The sequence below is a fragment of the Falco cherrug genome, chromosome 14, assembly GCF_023634085.1.
Source record: "Falco cherrug isolate bFalChe1 chromosome 14, bFalChe1.pri, whole genome shotgun sequence".
Classification (NCBI taxonomy): domain Eukaryota; kingdom Metazoa; phylum Chordata; class Aves; order Falconiformes; family Falconidae; genus Falco; species Falco cherrug.
This window is the reverse complement of record NC_073710.1, coordinates 9,547,175-9,561,473: the sequence shown is the minus strand read 5'-3', so window position 1 is coordinate 9,561,473 and position 14,299 is coordinate 9,547,175. Positions and strand designations below refer to the sequence as shown.

Here is a 14,299-nt window from a genome sequence, read left to right as displayed (position 1 = left end):
ACTGTTTTATATTTATTTGGAGAAACCCAGAGTAGCTGATCACCTTTGCACTGCTTTAGATGCCATTTCACTGTAAGGAGACTTCCTAGTATTGGCAGTGTGGAGTAACGTGGGTGGCTTTACGTGGACAGCCAGCTTCTATGCAGTGCAGGGACCTGATGCTTCAGCTTTGGGTTTCTTTGCTCACAAACACCATTTCATGTATTGGATCAGTTTAGGAGATTGTGAAAGTCGGTCAGTTTGATTGGGGGAAAGCAGATTATATTACTGTCAGCGAGAGCCATACTGTGTTGTCAGTTCTCTAACTTGTGTTGTCCTGGCCATGCCGCAGATCCTTCATACTGAAGAGTTTTGCCAAACTGGATTTAGCCAAAAGAGAAGAAGCAAATCATTTCAGCACTCCGGTGGTTGGGTTAATCTGAGGTCATGCTAAGGAGTTGCAGAATAAGCATGGATCCGTTCCTGTCTCACAGGAGCTGAATCCTGCAGCACTCAAGGCTTCTTGGTGCTGGTGTGAACGTTAATCTGAGTGGCGATCTGTTCACCTTTTGGTAAGAAGGTAGAAACAACAAATACATAATCTTACTTTCTACCATTTCTAGGCTTGGCCGTGTGAACTGTACCAGTTGTATATTTTGGGGTTTTTTTCCTACTTTTCTAGAATGAACAGAGCAGCCATTTGTTTGTTACTTTGAGGCTGAATCATATTGAATGAGATAACATATAACTCTGGAAGCAGAGTGTGCCACTCTGCTGTCACTAACCAGCATGCGTTGACATTCTGATACACTGCTGTGTCATAAGCCTGCCAAAAACCCAAAAGCAACGGTGGTAAAATGAAGAACTTTGATGTTTTCCTTAGACTGGCATGCGGATGGATGAAGTAGTGAGAGAAATGCAGCTATATGATGAATTTCCTACTGCATCTCTGCAGCTATGGAGCATATGTGGTCCCTTCCCAAAACTCGGATTTTTGTGTCGTGTCAGCAGTGCTCGGATACTGCAGTGACATAGATGATTTGGAGTCAGCCATTTTAGTGCAAAAGAAAGCTTTTGCTTTCACAGTAGTTAATTATTAATATGAAAAATTATGTGATACCACTCCGGTTTCGCTTTGCATTGAGGACATTGAGGAGATCTACTCAAGAAGGACTTGAAGACAAGTTGGCTTGGGCTGAGAAAGTATCACACATGCACTGGGATAAAAAGTTTTCTAGAGGCTGGAAAACCAAACACTCATCTGTTCGATAGTGCTAAAGTTACATGTACAACAATAATTCAGCCTTCTGTGTATGTGTGATTATATTTTTAATCATACTGAGTATTTTTCCCCCCTGCAAACCCTTTCCTCAGTGTACAGAATGGAAGGTATTTGCTTAATGATCAAGCTTTTTCTTACTGTTCAGTGCCAAGTCCTCGGGCCTTATTTACTGAACACTTCTCCAACTCTGCTATGGGGATGGAGTTTCTTAATTGCATTTTATGGGTTTTCCTCTGATTTCATTGGTCTGAATCAGTGTCTTTCATTAGTGTTGAACCTATTTTTGCAACATGAGATGGGGATATTTTTATTATCTCTGTCTGTTCTCCTATCTTTAAAATAGCTGTTAAAGTCTAAAGTATCCACTTGCTTTGCCAAACCGAAAGCCAAAGATGGATTTTTTCAGTGCTTGGCATCGTGTAACACTGTACACAAGAAGAGCTGCATTTGAGTTCAATTATTTTGAGGGGTCACCGGTTTTGCAAATCTCTCTTGAGATTCAGGATGGGTGCCTGGCAAAGTTAGAGCGTAGTACCCATATCTAAAAAGTTTGATTCAAGTGACTGGCTTAACAGCAAGCAAATATTGGGTGCAAAATAAGGGGTAAAATATTTTTCTTCAGGTGGAAGCTTTTTTAAAGCAGAGAAGACTTACTGTTTCTTCATGCAGCCTCTTTCCTTGCTCACTACACTTGCTGGCACCTGCAACTTTTAAGTCATGTGTTTGCTTCTGTTACGCCTCCCAGTTTACCTGCTGTGACAGGGCAAGCAGCCTGTGGAAAAGAATATTTAATATGCAGAAATTCCAAAAAGATGTCCTGTATCTTTTTTTTTTTTTTTTTTTTAAACTGGGTCATGTTTGTGTGCCTTTTCTCATGGTTATAGTCAGTGCAATAGCATGGCTTCCCATGCCTGCAGGGTGGGGGGCTGGAACCCTCACCCAGGCATACCCCGCTGCCCTTTTTGTCAGCAGTGGCCACAGCAGCAGTGATGGGTAGCCATGCTCTCTGTGGGCCTCTGCGGAAATCAGTGGGCTTAGATGGGCAGCAGCAGCAAGTGAACAAGGTGGGAAAGGTTTGGTCTCGGAGAGATTGTTCTTGGGACCAGGTATCTGCCCCATGCTGGGGACTTGTCACTGCGCGTAAGGGGGCTGAGGTCCCATCTCTGCCTCCCTGTACACGTGTCTGATCTGAGTCCGATCTCTGTACACGTACACCCCTGCATTTCTGATGCCCTGTCTCCAGAGCTCCCCGTTTATTCCCAGTGCCAGGTCTCTCCTCTGACTCCTGAAATCTGTTCGCTTCCTCAGGCTTTTCTTTGTTGCTGTAGACAGCCTTTTGCCTTCAGAAATCAGTGTAGAAGTGTTTAAGCAGGTAGCAAAATGGGGAGAAGAACTGATATGTGAAAACAAGCAACTGATTTGTGTCAAGAATTAGGACAAGGAGAAAATACCTGACAGACTTGTCAGTTAAATTTGCTACTTGCAGTAGAGTGAGACTGCTTTGCCTTTTTCCTGGAGTTGTACATGATCCTGAATATGTGCAGCAGTTGTGCAAGGCAAAGGCGATGTGCTGTAGAATTAGATAGAAATTTTCTTAAGTCTCTCATTAATGGTACTTGCCATTTTTTTGTTTTCTGAATTTTTTACTGAAACAGTTTTTTTTTCTGGTCTACTCTGGTTTCATTTGCAGTTTCAGTAACCTTCAACTAACTTTCCAGAAGTGAAAGGGAAAGCAAATTTATTTTTTCCTGTACTGAGTGTGCACCTTTAGTCTCACAGACTCCAGAATTCATTTTTTTCCTGAATTTAGCAGCAAGATTTAGTTTCTGTTGCAGCAATCAAAAGATAACTTTAAACTTCTTTTCCAGGGTCTTAACTCGCCAAGATGCCCATCGATGTTGATGATGTGATGCAACTGTTTTGCCATCTCTCTCAGGTGAAGGGCATGAAAGCTGCTGTCAAACACTCTGGTCTGGGAGCACTGATGGCTGGTGCAACAGCATTTATTGGGGGTCTGATGGGAGGTCCACCTGGAATCGCTGTAGGTAAGTGTGTTTTGCTTTAGGAACAAGAAGTATGTGTAACTCCCTGAGTGAAGAAACTAGGAGGTCTGTGTAGTAGCCATGGGTTGCAGGAGAGGGATATGCAGTGTTGAGATTTCATGTAACCGGGCTTTAACAAGATGCCATAGAATGTCGTTTTTTTAGAAGATAGTATGTTGGCTTTTTAGAAACAAGGTGTGCATCAGAAAGGCATGTGTCAGTATTTACTTCTAGGGTGATAGTGACCTTACTGACTTTGACTCCTGTGCAGAAAAGGGAAGCTATCCAGATCTGAGGCTGAGATAGTGGCACCTTGAAAAACCCTTTGAACAAGGTGTTAAAAAATCATTTGCTTTTGGTGGGTTTCCATCTGCTGAGGTACACCCGTACCTGGGGTGTGGGATGAAACAGCAAACTAACGGGCTCTGAGCTTGTTAGTGCTAGCTTTGCTCCGGTGCTGTGGTAGGGGAGAAAAGAAGGGAGGGGGGAGGCAGGGGTGAAGAAGCAGAAGAGATGACGTAGCAGTTGTGGGGGATGTTGGTACCTGATGGCACAGAAGAAAGAAAAAAAATTGGTGTGTGAAGTGAGGGTGAATAAATATTCTTGGTTAGCTTTAGCATGAGACAGGATCATTTTCCTAATGATCTTACTAAAAATGGTGTTTGTTTCTGTATTTTAAAAGTACCTGCTATCCACTTTGTGGTGAACTTGAGTTTTTCCTCTGGAATTCATTATTCCCTGTCATTTTCTTTTTTTTCCTTGCATGGAAGATTACAGGAAGGCCAGAGTCCAATAGTAAAGAGTTGTCTCTCCTTTGTCTCGCCTCTGTATCTCTTGAATTAAGAGTTTTCTAGTTTGAAAGCTGCCATGTCACTGAAGTAATGTGGGCCTTGGTCCCTGAATGCTCCTTATTCCTGCAAGCAGTTCCAGCACTTTCATGGGCTTATTGGCATTGGAGTGAATTGCAGTATGCCTGCGTGAGGGTTAGCAAGATCGAGTTACAAAAAATAAACAAATATTATGTGAGGAGTGGTAACAGAAAATGCAAAATGAACCTGTGTATTTACTCTTTCAAGTACAGAGCTTACTTAATAGCCAAAAATACTATTTTGAAATTTTATAGGTAAACAATGCTGGGTCTTCAGTGAGTTTTAGGACAGTTTACAAGGACATTTGCACTTTCACTTACACAAACAGCCTCTATTGCTATGGGACTGAGTAGCAGGGATTGTCCTTATTGCTGCCTTGCACCAGGAATTAAAGGATGAGTTACCTTCCATCTGCGGTGGTCACTGGAGAAACTTGCAACGTATTGTGCTTTCTAAGGACTGCTTGCTCTCAGAAGAATGGATTGTGGACGTGTTGCTTGGGGGGAAAAAGTGTGATCCTGTAACAAATCCTGTCTCAATAGACAAGGAACTTAGACATCAATACTTCTAGTGACTTTTGCATTAAGTGCCCCTAAATCAGATATTGATGTTCTCATAAAAGTCCCTTGAAGATGAATTCAGCCGTTGTAGGCTTTCAAGTATTTCTGTGGTATCATGGGAAAAAATGCCAACTGCGTAAAAGCTTCAAATTACAGAATTTTTGTCTAATGAAAAACTGCATGCCTGTGAGTGCCTAAATGACTTTGTAGGAGCAGTCGCTGGCAGCGAGAATTTTGGAGGCAGGTCAATTCTGATCACAACCCCACTGTTGTGAGGGTTCTCCTTCCTTCCACCAGGATGCCTGTCCCTGGGCAGCTGCGTCAGTCATGTGAACTGCTGTTGGAGAGCACTGTGTTGCAAGTTAGACTGGTCACTCTGAAAAGAGAACAGCCGTGTAGGACTGCAAGGCTGGTGACTAAGCAGCAGCCACAATCACATCAGCTATAGAGGATCCCTCTGCTGAGGGATGACCTGGAACGACTCTTAATTAAGAGCATTTCTTGGCCAGCTGGGTTGGGCAGTGTGGGTGGAGTGTTGATTTGGTAAACGAGAGCATGAATGTGTTTAACCCCACAGAGCTGATGTGTTTGGTCTCTGTGAGCACCTTCTGAGGGGTGGACTTCATGGGAGTAGGAGGCTGAAAGATGTGGCTCTACAGAAGCAGAAAGCTTGGGTCAGTCTGGGAATCTCTAATAAGAGATCATGTCTTAATGGCACTGATAAAGTAATTGTTGGTCACCTGTTTTCCTTGGGCATGGTTTTTATTTAGTAGTAGAGCTTATCCTAAAGAGAGACCGCTGCCCTAGGAAGTGCTGTTTTGTTTCTGATTTCTGGCTTGAAGCTATTTGCTTTGATTGTGTAAAGAGTTCCTTTGTGATTGCTGTGGGTGTAAATAGCTGTGGTGCTTTGAACATCCTGTGTAAATCTAGTTAAAGTAGAGACAACTCTGCATTGATTTCTCATAAAGGTGGGAACATTGTTGATGAAGGCTGTGGATAGAATTTCCTTAACTGGTAAGGAGTAACATCTCTCTCTTTTCCAGGAGGAGCATTTGGTGGATTGCTTGGTGCCTGGATGACCAGTGGGCAGTTCAGGCCAGTTCCTCAGATTTTATTGGAATTGCCTCCTGCTGAGCAGCAGAAACTGTATGATGAAGCCATTGTTATTCTCAGGCGCTTAGACTGGACCGATATTGCTCAGCTGACTGCTCTTGTAATGGGAAATGCTAGTCTTCAGCAGAAGTTAACAGCAGTGCTGATAAATTACCTCACCAAAGAGCTAAGAGCAGAGATCCAGTATAGAGAATAAACCTTTCCAGGGCAGGCTTTTTACAGTGTAATGAATTTTACTCTGACGGTTGTGATTCTTCAACATAGCAGTTATTCATAATTAGTAGTGATAACTAATCTAGGCAATTCTAAGCATTGTTTTGGGGTGGGTTTGTTTTCTTGTAATGATGGTATTAGGTTACTGCATTATCCTGACACTGACTTGCTATGTAATTTTGAATTCCTTTGCACTAGGACTGAATTAAAAGTCGCTGAAGGGAATTATGCTTTTCTTACACTAATGTATCACTGGTTAGAATTTTCAAAGTCGTTGTGTTTTATTTGGAAGATTTAATCCTGTTTGTGTAAGTGCTTTAAATTTCGTCTGTGAAGGTGCCAAAGTAGCTAGGGCACTTGGAAGGATTTTACCTACTGTCTGTTTTAGTCCTGCAAAGGAAGATTATAAGAAACCATGTTATTCTACTGTGAACTCAAAGATGTCAATCCTTACTTTATTCTTTGTTGCATTTTTATTGTAGTCCTTGAGTTATTTGTTCCTTTATGTAAGAAGTGAAGTCAATGCCTAAACAAGATTTAAAGCAACAGGTAAACAAACTGTGCACAATTAAGTGTTCCTGGTGTCCTAGAATGGGAAGACATGGCAAGAATACTCTTCTAAAATTTTTTTTTAAAGGGGAGCTGAATCTGCCATTTTTGTACTATCCCCAGGCTTAGGATTGTCATTTCAGCATTGGTTTCTTGACTGAATCTGAACAGCTGGTCCTCGGTTTTCATTCAGATATTCATAAGAAGCATCATAGTGGTCTGTGTTTTCCTTGAAAGTGAATGAACTCTTCAAGAAAGAATACTGAAATTTGAGGAAGAAGTCTTGTACTGGACAGCCAGCAGTTGGTAGCGGGGGTGAGGAGTGACATGGTGGCTGCAGTTAACACTGAAAGCTCCAAATGCATTGTTGCTGAATGTCCCAGCCAGTTTTTCACCATTTGTTTCAAGGCACTTGTAAGACAAGTTTGTGAGTCAAAAAACGTGCAGGTGTGCCTTTTTTTTGTATGTAAAACCATGTGAAACTGCTCTGATAATTTCATTTTCCTCCTAAAATAAAGAAACATCTCTCTGTGTGTGGTGAGGTTTCTAGAAGTTGAGTTTTCAAGGGTGAAGCTCTAAACTCAGAAGTTGCTGTTGTATACATTTGATTAATTCGCTTCTGCAAGTACCATTTGCCAGTTATAAATTCAGTGTACTTTCCTGCCTGGGGTGCAGGGCAGTGATCGTTATTCTCATAATTTGAAAACACTTTTTCAGTGATGTGAAAGACAGACGGAAGTGAATGGTAAGTGGGCGCTCCTTACTTTGTCATAGTTTTATAATGCCAAGCCTGAAATCGGCATTCTTTCAGTTTCATTGACACATTACATACACTGCACTGGCTTTTTAAGACTTTACATACTCTGTTATATCCATTTAAAAATATTGTTTTAACGAATACAGTTACTTTATATTTGCAATCTTCTAGTTATTTCTCAAAGTAAGTTTACTCTTTCCAAAATAACAGCAGATGATTGAATGACACAGTAGGATGGAGCCTGCCATCTTACAATCAGCTGTTCAAACCCAGACAAGAAAGAAGTTGACATCTGATTGTAAAGCAGGCCATAGGAAAGGTGTTGGTTTCAGTTAATTTATAATAGTATCCAGTATTTAAACAGACCATTACAAGTTTCGGAGTGATTTCAGACATCAATATCATGACCCTCATTTTAGAGGTATTCATAAATTCAGGCCCAAATGTAGGTAGTCAATTGATTTTTATCACTCATATCAATGCAATAGACATGAATGGAGCTTAGATTATGTGAGTCCTGTCCTGTGCTCTCCCGTTACTCTATTTCTTAAGGTATTCTTTTAAATGCTTTTTATTATACCCTTAGAAATACTAAAGCAGTTGGAATTACCATCTTTTTGCCTTCATTGTAGTATGAAGGGGGCATCTGTCATATGAATACCAACAAAATTGGATCTAAGTAGCTCAGAGTTCTGTATGGACCAGTCTAGCTTATGTTAAACCTCACAGCTGCTGTGGTCCCGAGAAGCTTTATATTCTGTGCCACAGAGTAGCATGCTCTTGGTCATTCCAATAATTTTTACTTCCATAGGTTTTCAGATGAGTGAAGTAGAACCAGGAAGAAGTGAATTGAATTCTGTTTGTTCTCTGTTTCATTATTTAACAGGTTTGATGCTTGTGGAACTTCTTGGAAGGTAGCAGGTATCTATTTTCAAAGTGGTAGCAATAGGCTTGCAGTTTGGTCTGAAATACGTTTCACTGCTGGTACTGGAAGAGCAACAGAATCCAGCTCAAGTGTTCGTCTCAAGTGAACTTGGACATAGGAGAATTAGGAAATAACCGCTGCTGATTGCAGACCTGATACATAACTACCGAGGAAGAATAAGCATGGCACCCCACAGTGGTTTTGTGGTTTGTATTTTAGTAGTTTATGACAGTTCATGCTGTTGAATACTGCAGAAAGATCAAATTCTACCTTTATTGTTCTGACTGTAGCCCTATGCTATCATACTGAGGTCACCGTGATATTGGTGTGTAGCCTTCTGGGAGGATTTGGGCAAGTTAAAAGAACCTTTCAGCAAATTTAATCATTGGAGGAAAAAGACCAGCTGCATGAGTATGTATTAATATCCATCTGTTGCTGCTCTCTGGTAGAGACATGGCTGTCCACTGCTGCATCCCTTGTTGGTATTGGGAACAGCCACAGGCAGGAGATGGCATCTTCTGAAATCCATTCCAGCTGCATAATGTCCAGGCTGAGTGTGAGGCACAGCTATTGCCTAGGAAACGAGGTAACGCAGTGCCAGCAGTTTTGGGAAGCAGCTGAAAAAGTCACTATGGGGAGATGTACATATTTATATAAAGAAACCATCTGTGATGCTAGTTATTAACCTGGTTTGGTTGTAGATGTGACAGAATCAAGCTAGGTTTTCACTGGCAGATGGTGTATTTTTAGTTAAAAATTCCTTTTTTTTTCTATGTGTTTTTTAAGCTGTCTGATTTCAAAATAGAAAGCAAGCATAATTGCAAAGTGTTATGTTAGCAAAGAGAGGGAGTATCTTTTTTTTTTTTTTTAAAGAAAAAAGCTATCCTGAATTCAAACATAGATTAGTAATTGAGATGTGCCATCTAGTGGCAATTAGATTATTTCTTAAATTTGGACTATCAAGGCTGTGTCAGTATATGGATAACACAGTTATCTTTTTCCATGAAAAGTAGGGTTAAATTCTTTTTTTTGCTCTTACTCTGTTAAATTCCTGGCTTTAATGAATTTTTATTGGATTAGAAATATCAGTCTAGCTTCAGACTGGACTAGAATTCATGTATGTTCCCTGCTGAAGTTGGTTTTCTGGTGATTATTATGTGAGCTATGACTGCACAAATATTTACTGCAGCTGCATGTCACATTTAATTATAGTGAGAAAATACACAATCAGGCAGAGGAGGGCGGTTTCACCCTCATGATTACTGAAGGACAAGTGGATTTTGTGAGCTGAGCAGCAGCCAGTTTGCAAAGACTGATTGACCACAGTTGAATTGGCAAGCCAGTAAAGAGTAATTGCTTGTTGCTTGGAGGATTGCATTTCTTTGTTCGGTTTCATCACGTTCAAGGCTGCATCTGCAGCAGCTCTACTTGGGCCAGTGCAGCCTTCGGAGTGGTGCTCGCCTCTCACATAGACTGGCCTGTGTGTAACTGCTGCTCACGTGGACCCTGCAGGACCAAGGAGTTTGGTTGGGCGGTGAAAATTCTGTTCTGCTAGTCACTATCACAGCACAGACTTCCCAAAGCTCCTGTTGCCAGTGGCATCACGGAGACTCCCAGGCTTGGTCCTTGAGGAGCATGAGAACTGCAGCAGAGGCCTTGAACTAAGGGTAGAGAACAGGGTGCTCGAGTGGTGCACCACGGTGCCCAAGGTACTCCTGAATCATTGCTGTGGTTCTCATCGGCTGGACGTTTTACGGATTGTGGTGAGATTTTTCTGCTGTGGGAAGAGGGTTCCCTGTATTGCCCACCGACTCCAGAGCGCACAGAGAACTGTGGAAGCAGAGCAGTCCTGAGGTCCCGTTGACTGGCTGATGCTGAGTTTACAGCAGGCAGTGAGAACCTGGCCAGCAGCGGGGATCTGCCCAGGGGTGGCCAGGCAGAGAGCTGCTTTCAACCTCAGCTGAGGTTTTGCTGAGTAAGTACGTGCCCCCACGAAGGAGGGTCTGGTTACTCCAGTCTTACTCCAGTCTGAAAAGTAACACAGATTAGCGGTACGCGGGCAGATTTTCTAAGGACAGCCTCTCCTTCCAGGGCTGCACACCTGCACCTACGGAGGGTGTTGGTGGGGAGGAACATTCCCAAGCAGGAGGGTCTCCATCTCAGTCCGAGGTCTCCGGTGGGCTGCTGTGGAGGGGCTGCTCCGCAGCCACCTGTGTGGGGCTCCTTGCCCCCCTGGCGAAGCCCCTGGCCGCGGTGCCTCTGCAGGCTGCTGCTCCCCAGCCCGTGCCTGCTGCTCTGAAGGGCAGGCTGGTTGGCGAGGTGCTCTGCTGCCTGGCTGAGGGCAGCTTGTTGAAGGAAGCAGACTGATCTGCAGCAATAGTTTGCTGGGGTGGCTTTGGACAGTCACCCAGCTTCCCCGTTCCGCTGCTTTTGTGTGAGATGGTGGCGACAGCACCTGGCTGTTAAAAAGGGCTGTGCGAGGTGGTGGCTGCTGACGGTGGGGCGTGATGCTACCAGCGTTTTGTTACTATCATTCGATTATTTCTCACTGTATCACATGAGAAGATTCTGGTGGTGCTATGTGTTGTCCTGTCTGCTGTAGCCCAGTCACAGGGCACTGTGCCCTGGCAGAACTGCTTCCCCTCTCATACTCCACGATTTATAGCTCCTGCCATAGGTGCTTCAGTGCGTGGGGCACGGGGGCGTGTATGGCTGCAGTCACCTGCTCCCAGTAACATGCACCACTTTGGGGGGCAAAGCTTGTGCTGCAGGGGACTCATGTGGGCCAGGGTAGCTGCTCTTTTGAGGCAAAACTCTGGCACACACAGCATGAAACTACCGAGACCCAGTGTGTCCATGTTTCTTTCAGAGGACAGCTCTTTGATGATTGCAACCTGATGGTGGTTAGCGTGCCTTTATCTCCCTTTTGCTTGGTTTACAGGAAATTAGTGTTGCAGAACTCACTGAAAGATCTTACAGAAAGGGATTGTGTTCAAAGTCATTAAGCAATTTGATTTTACACAGCCATGCCCTCATGGCATACCTGCTCAGATGGTCTGACGACGATTGCTTGTGCACAATACGGAGGATGAGTCAAATCCTCACTTCATTGCCTGCGTTCTTCTTGATTGTAAGTGATGAACTATTTGGACACATCTTTTATATCCTTTAGGATATCTTTTGTATCCTATTGCTATTGCCTTCCTGCTAGCCCCTTAGCCCACTGGGCTAACAGGAGGAGGGCTGGCATCTGCGGTTTGCTGCAAGCTCCGCCACTGTCCTGCTGCCCGCACTGGCTCTGCTGTTCAGGAGCCGTCTGCGCTGTGGGACCCCCGGCATCTGACCGCAGCGACGCATTCCTCCGCTGGATGCAGTGGCATCCCTTGCTCTCCATATAGGCCCCTCTTGTAATTGCTGTTCTAGTGCTTGCACGCACGTGTATTTCTGGTCATACATAATTTATACCAATCTTAATATTTCTGTTAAAAACTATGCAGATTCATGTCGAAATTATTTTTTTCCATTTTTTCCTCACAGCGTTGCAGCGGCTCCAGCAGTGCTCACTAGTGGAATAGGGGCACACTCAAGGGTTTAATCCTGTGTAGCTGCTGTGGTAGGACCTGCTGAGCTCAGTTTCCACCAGCAGTTGAGCAGCACTGGTGCAGCCAGAGGATGGAAAAGCAATGCGTTTTTTTCCCCAGAGTAAAAGCCCTTACAGAGAAAGCAATAGCTTCTTAGAAAGGCTATCATTGCTTGACCAGCTGATGTATAACTCCAGACTAATTGAATAGCAGACTTTCAGCTGGGTTGGAAAGCTTTTAAAAAACCAAAGGCCTTTGCATTGCAGTGAACTAAAGCTATTAGGCCCTAATTAAAACATGAGGTTTCATCTTTACCTTTCTAGAGATCACAGAAATCTATGTATTTTTCAGGCTCTAAGCCAGAAATCAAACATTCATCACATAATTGCAGTAAGTGTGTGCTAATACTTCTCATTAACTGTGATTTATGAATTCCAGAAGAGCCTAAGAGGTAAATATATAAAATTACTCTGAACTCTGCAAAAATGAAGGCATTCATTTCTTTGGATGACTGTTCAGCAGGAAGGATTTAGACAAATGTGAACATTATAGCTTTCAACATTTGGTAAAGACACTGCATTTGGACATCTCTACCCTCGCAATTCCCTCAAAATGGTCTGGTTTCATCTAGTGTCACTGCTGATGTTTCAATGAAGGTCTGTCAGCAGGGAAAGCGGTGCAGCTCGGTGGAAAGCCCGTTTTGCTGGGCCTCAGGAGAGGTACCACCTTCCCTGGATGTTCTGCTTGTTTGCTGGGTGACCTTGAGTAACTTCCCGTCTCGATCCTGAATGCGTTTTCTGGTAAACGCTTTGTAATCTATCAATAGGAAATGGTGTGGTACAAAAATGTGATAGTGCTATTATGCAGCTAACCACTCGCTGATCCTGTAGTCAGAGCTCATGCATCGAAGGAGGAGGAACGTAATAAATGTTAGCAGAGGTTTGCAGCCATCGGGATGAAGAAGAAACTGCTAGGTTGTGAAATGTAGCTACTTACTTTGTTGCAGGGGAATGAAAGATTTACACTGGTGTTTGACCTTAACTAATTAGACCCTGCACAGGAGTGTCTAACAGGATACAAATGTTTTGTATTTCTTATTTCCTGCTCAGTCTCGGTGGGCAGGAGTGATTTAGGGTGAAATTAAATCTTTCCTGTGCTCTGACATGCTGCTTTGGAGTAGAGCACTCGGATATCCCCTTGTATGTGTAATGTGAAGACAGCAAGAAGGGTTTGTTATTTCTGCATCAGTCAATAAGATATGATTAATAATCTTTGTCATTTGGGGTCAAAACTGATAAAGCAAAAGCTCTGAAGGTCTTATTTTTACCTCGCCCTGCTGCAGATCCCTGAGCAGCTCCTTCTGTTGAGCTGTTACAACAAAATAATTGGAGAATCAACCAGCTGAGTCAGAATCAGCCCCTGAACTCTGATAGAGGTAGGAGGGATCCCGGCGAGAGAGATCATGGAGCCGGAGCAGATGTGTGCTTCGCCTCGACTATACCACACCAGCATTCCCTCCCAGCTGGAGGAGATCCGCATCTCCTGCTGAACTGTATGAGCCAGTGGGTGAAGCCTATCCTGGGCTCAGAACTGTAGGTAAGCTCATTCTTCTGATATGTGTATGGATTTCCAAGGTGATTTTTCGTTCTTGCCCAGCTAACTGTGCCAACAGACAGTTCCTCTAGATTTCTGCCCTCTCCCTGGCAGGCAATTCTGCTTGATACTGATGGAAGTTTTCTGCAGAAAGAAAGGAGGCCAGGGCAGCTCTGACTTTTGACTGCCACCTGTGTTTATTCAAACCTCTAAGGATTCCACTCTTTCAGGCCAAAGTAAGGTGGCCATCTAACTTTTCTACCTTCCAGGTTTATTTTAAGCCCTACATAACCAGATTTTCAAAATCCTCAGTTAAAAGATTTGCTCCCTTGTAGAGCAGCAAAGGTTACAAAAGGCACAACAGCTGAATGTAATATTTGGGCTTGGGAGAGACTAAGTGCAAGAGCAAATGCTTCTTTTTTGAAAAAAAAAAAAAAAAAAAAAAAGGCAAATTTACTCAAGAAAACAGGGGACAAGGCAAAATACTGCGTTAAAGCGGAAGGCTTGCTGGAGTATCAGTAAGAATCAGCTGCCTGCTCTGTGCCTGTCCATGAGCTGAAGTTCACGCAACAGACTTTGGACCAAACTGCAGTTTATTAATTGCTTATACAGGAACAAAGTCAGTAATAAAAAGCTAAACAGGGTGCTGGCAAGGCAGGCTCTTGGATGTGATTTTGTTGGTTTCCATAAAAGGGGCTTGCTTGCTTTTTCCCAGCCATTCTCTCCAGGAATCTGTGTATAAAAATATTTGTTCCATAACCACAGCGAACAGCCTCCCATCGCCTGGCAGTCGCCTGCATACTTGAGGCTTTCTGCTGTCTCTGAAGTTTAACTCT

The 14,299-nt window shown here is 43.3% G+C and overlaps 2 protein-coding genes across 2 annotated transcripts in view; both read left to right on the top strand.

Moving 5' to 3' along the window:
• The window catches only part of LOC129734132 (uncharacterized protein F13E9.13, mitochondrial-like), a 54,106-nt gene extending 50,861 nt beyond the window's left edge, over window positions 1–3,245 (top strand). The window contains exon 7 of the mRNA XM_055726291.1: window positions 3,130–3,245. Coding sequence (XP_055582266.1) covers window positions 3,130–3,137 — 8 coding nt within the window. The 3' untranslated portion in view covers window positions 3,138–3,245. The remainder of the gene's footprint in view (window positions 1–3,129) is intronic.
• On the top strand, window positions 3,147–7,140 carry C14H19orf12 (chromosome 14 C19orf12 homolog). The gene is made up of 2 exons (XM_027813176.2): window positions 3,147–3,306; window positions 5,776–7,140. Exons 1-2 carry the CDS (start codon window positions 3,147–3,149, stop codon window positions 6,039–6,041), a joined length of 426 nt encoding a protein of 141 aa, XP_027668977.2. The 3' UTR covers window positions 6,042–7,140.
• Window positions 7,141–14,299: the final 7,159 nt, after the last annotated feature.

Coding starts and splice junctions, on each gene's coding strand:
- C14H19orf12 (XM_027813176.2), top strand. CDS start 3,147: ATGCCCATCGATGTTGATGATGTGATGCAACTGTTTTGCCATCTCTCT. Junction 3,307..5,775: donor TCCACCTGGAATCGCTGTAG/GTAAGTGTGTTT, acceptor TCTCTTTTCCAG/GAGGAGCATTTGGTGGATTG.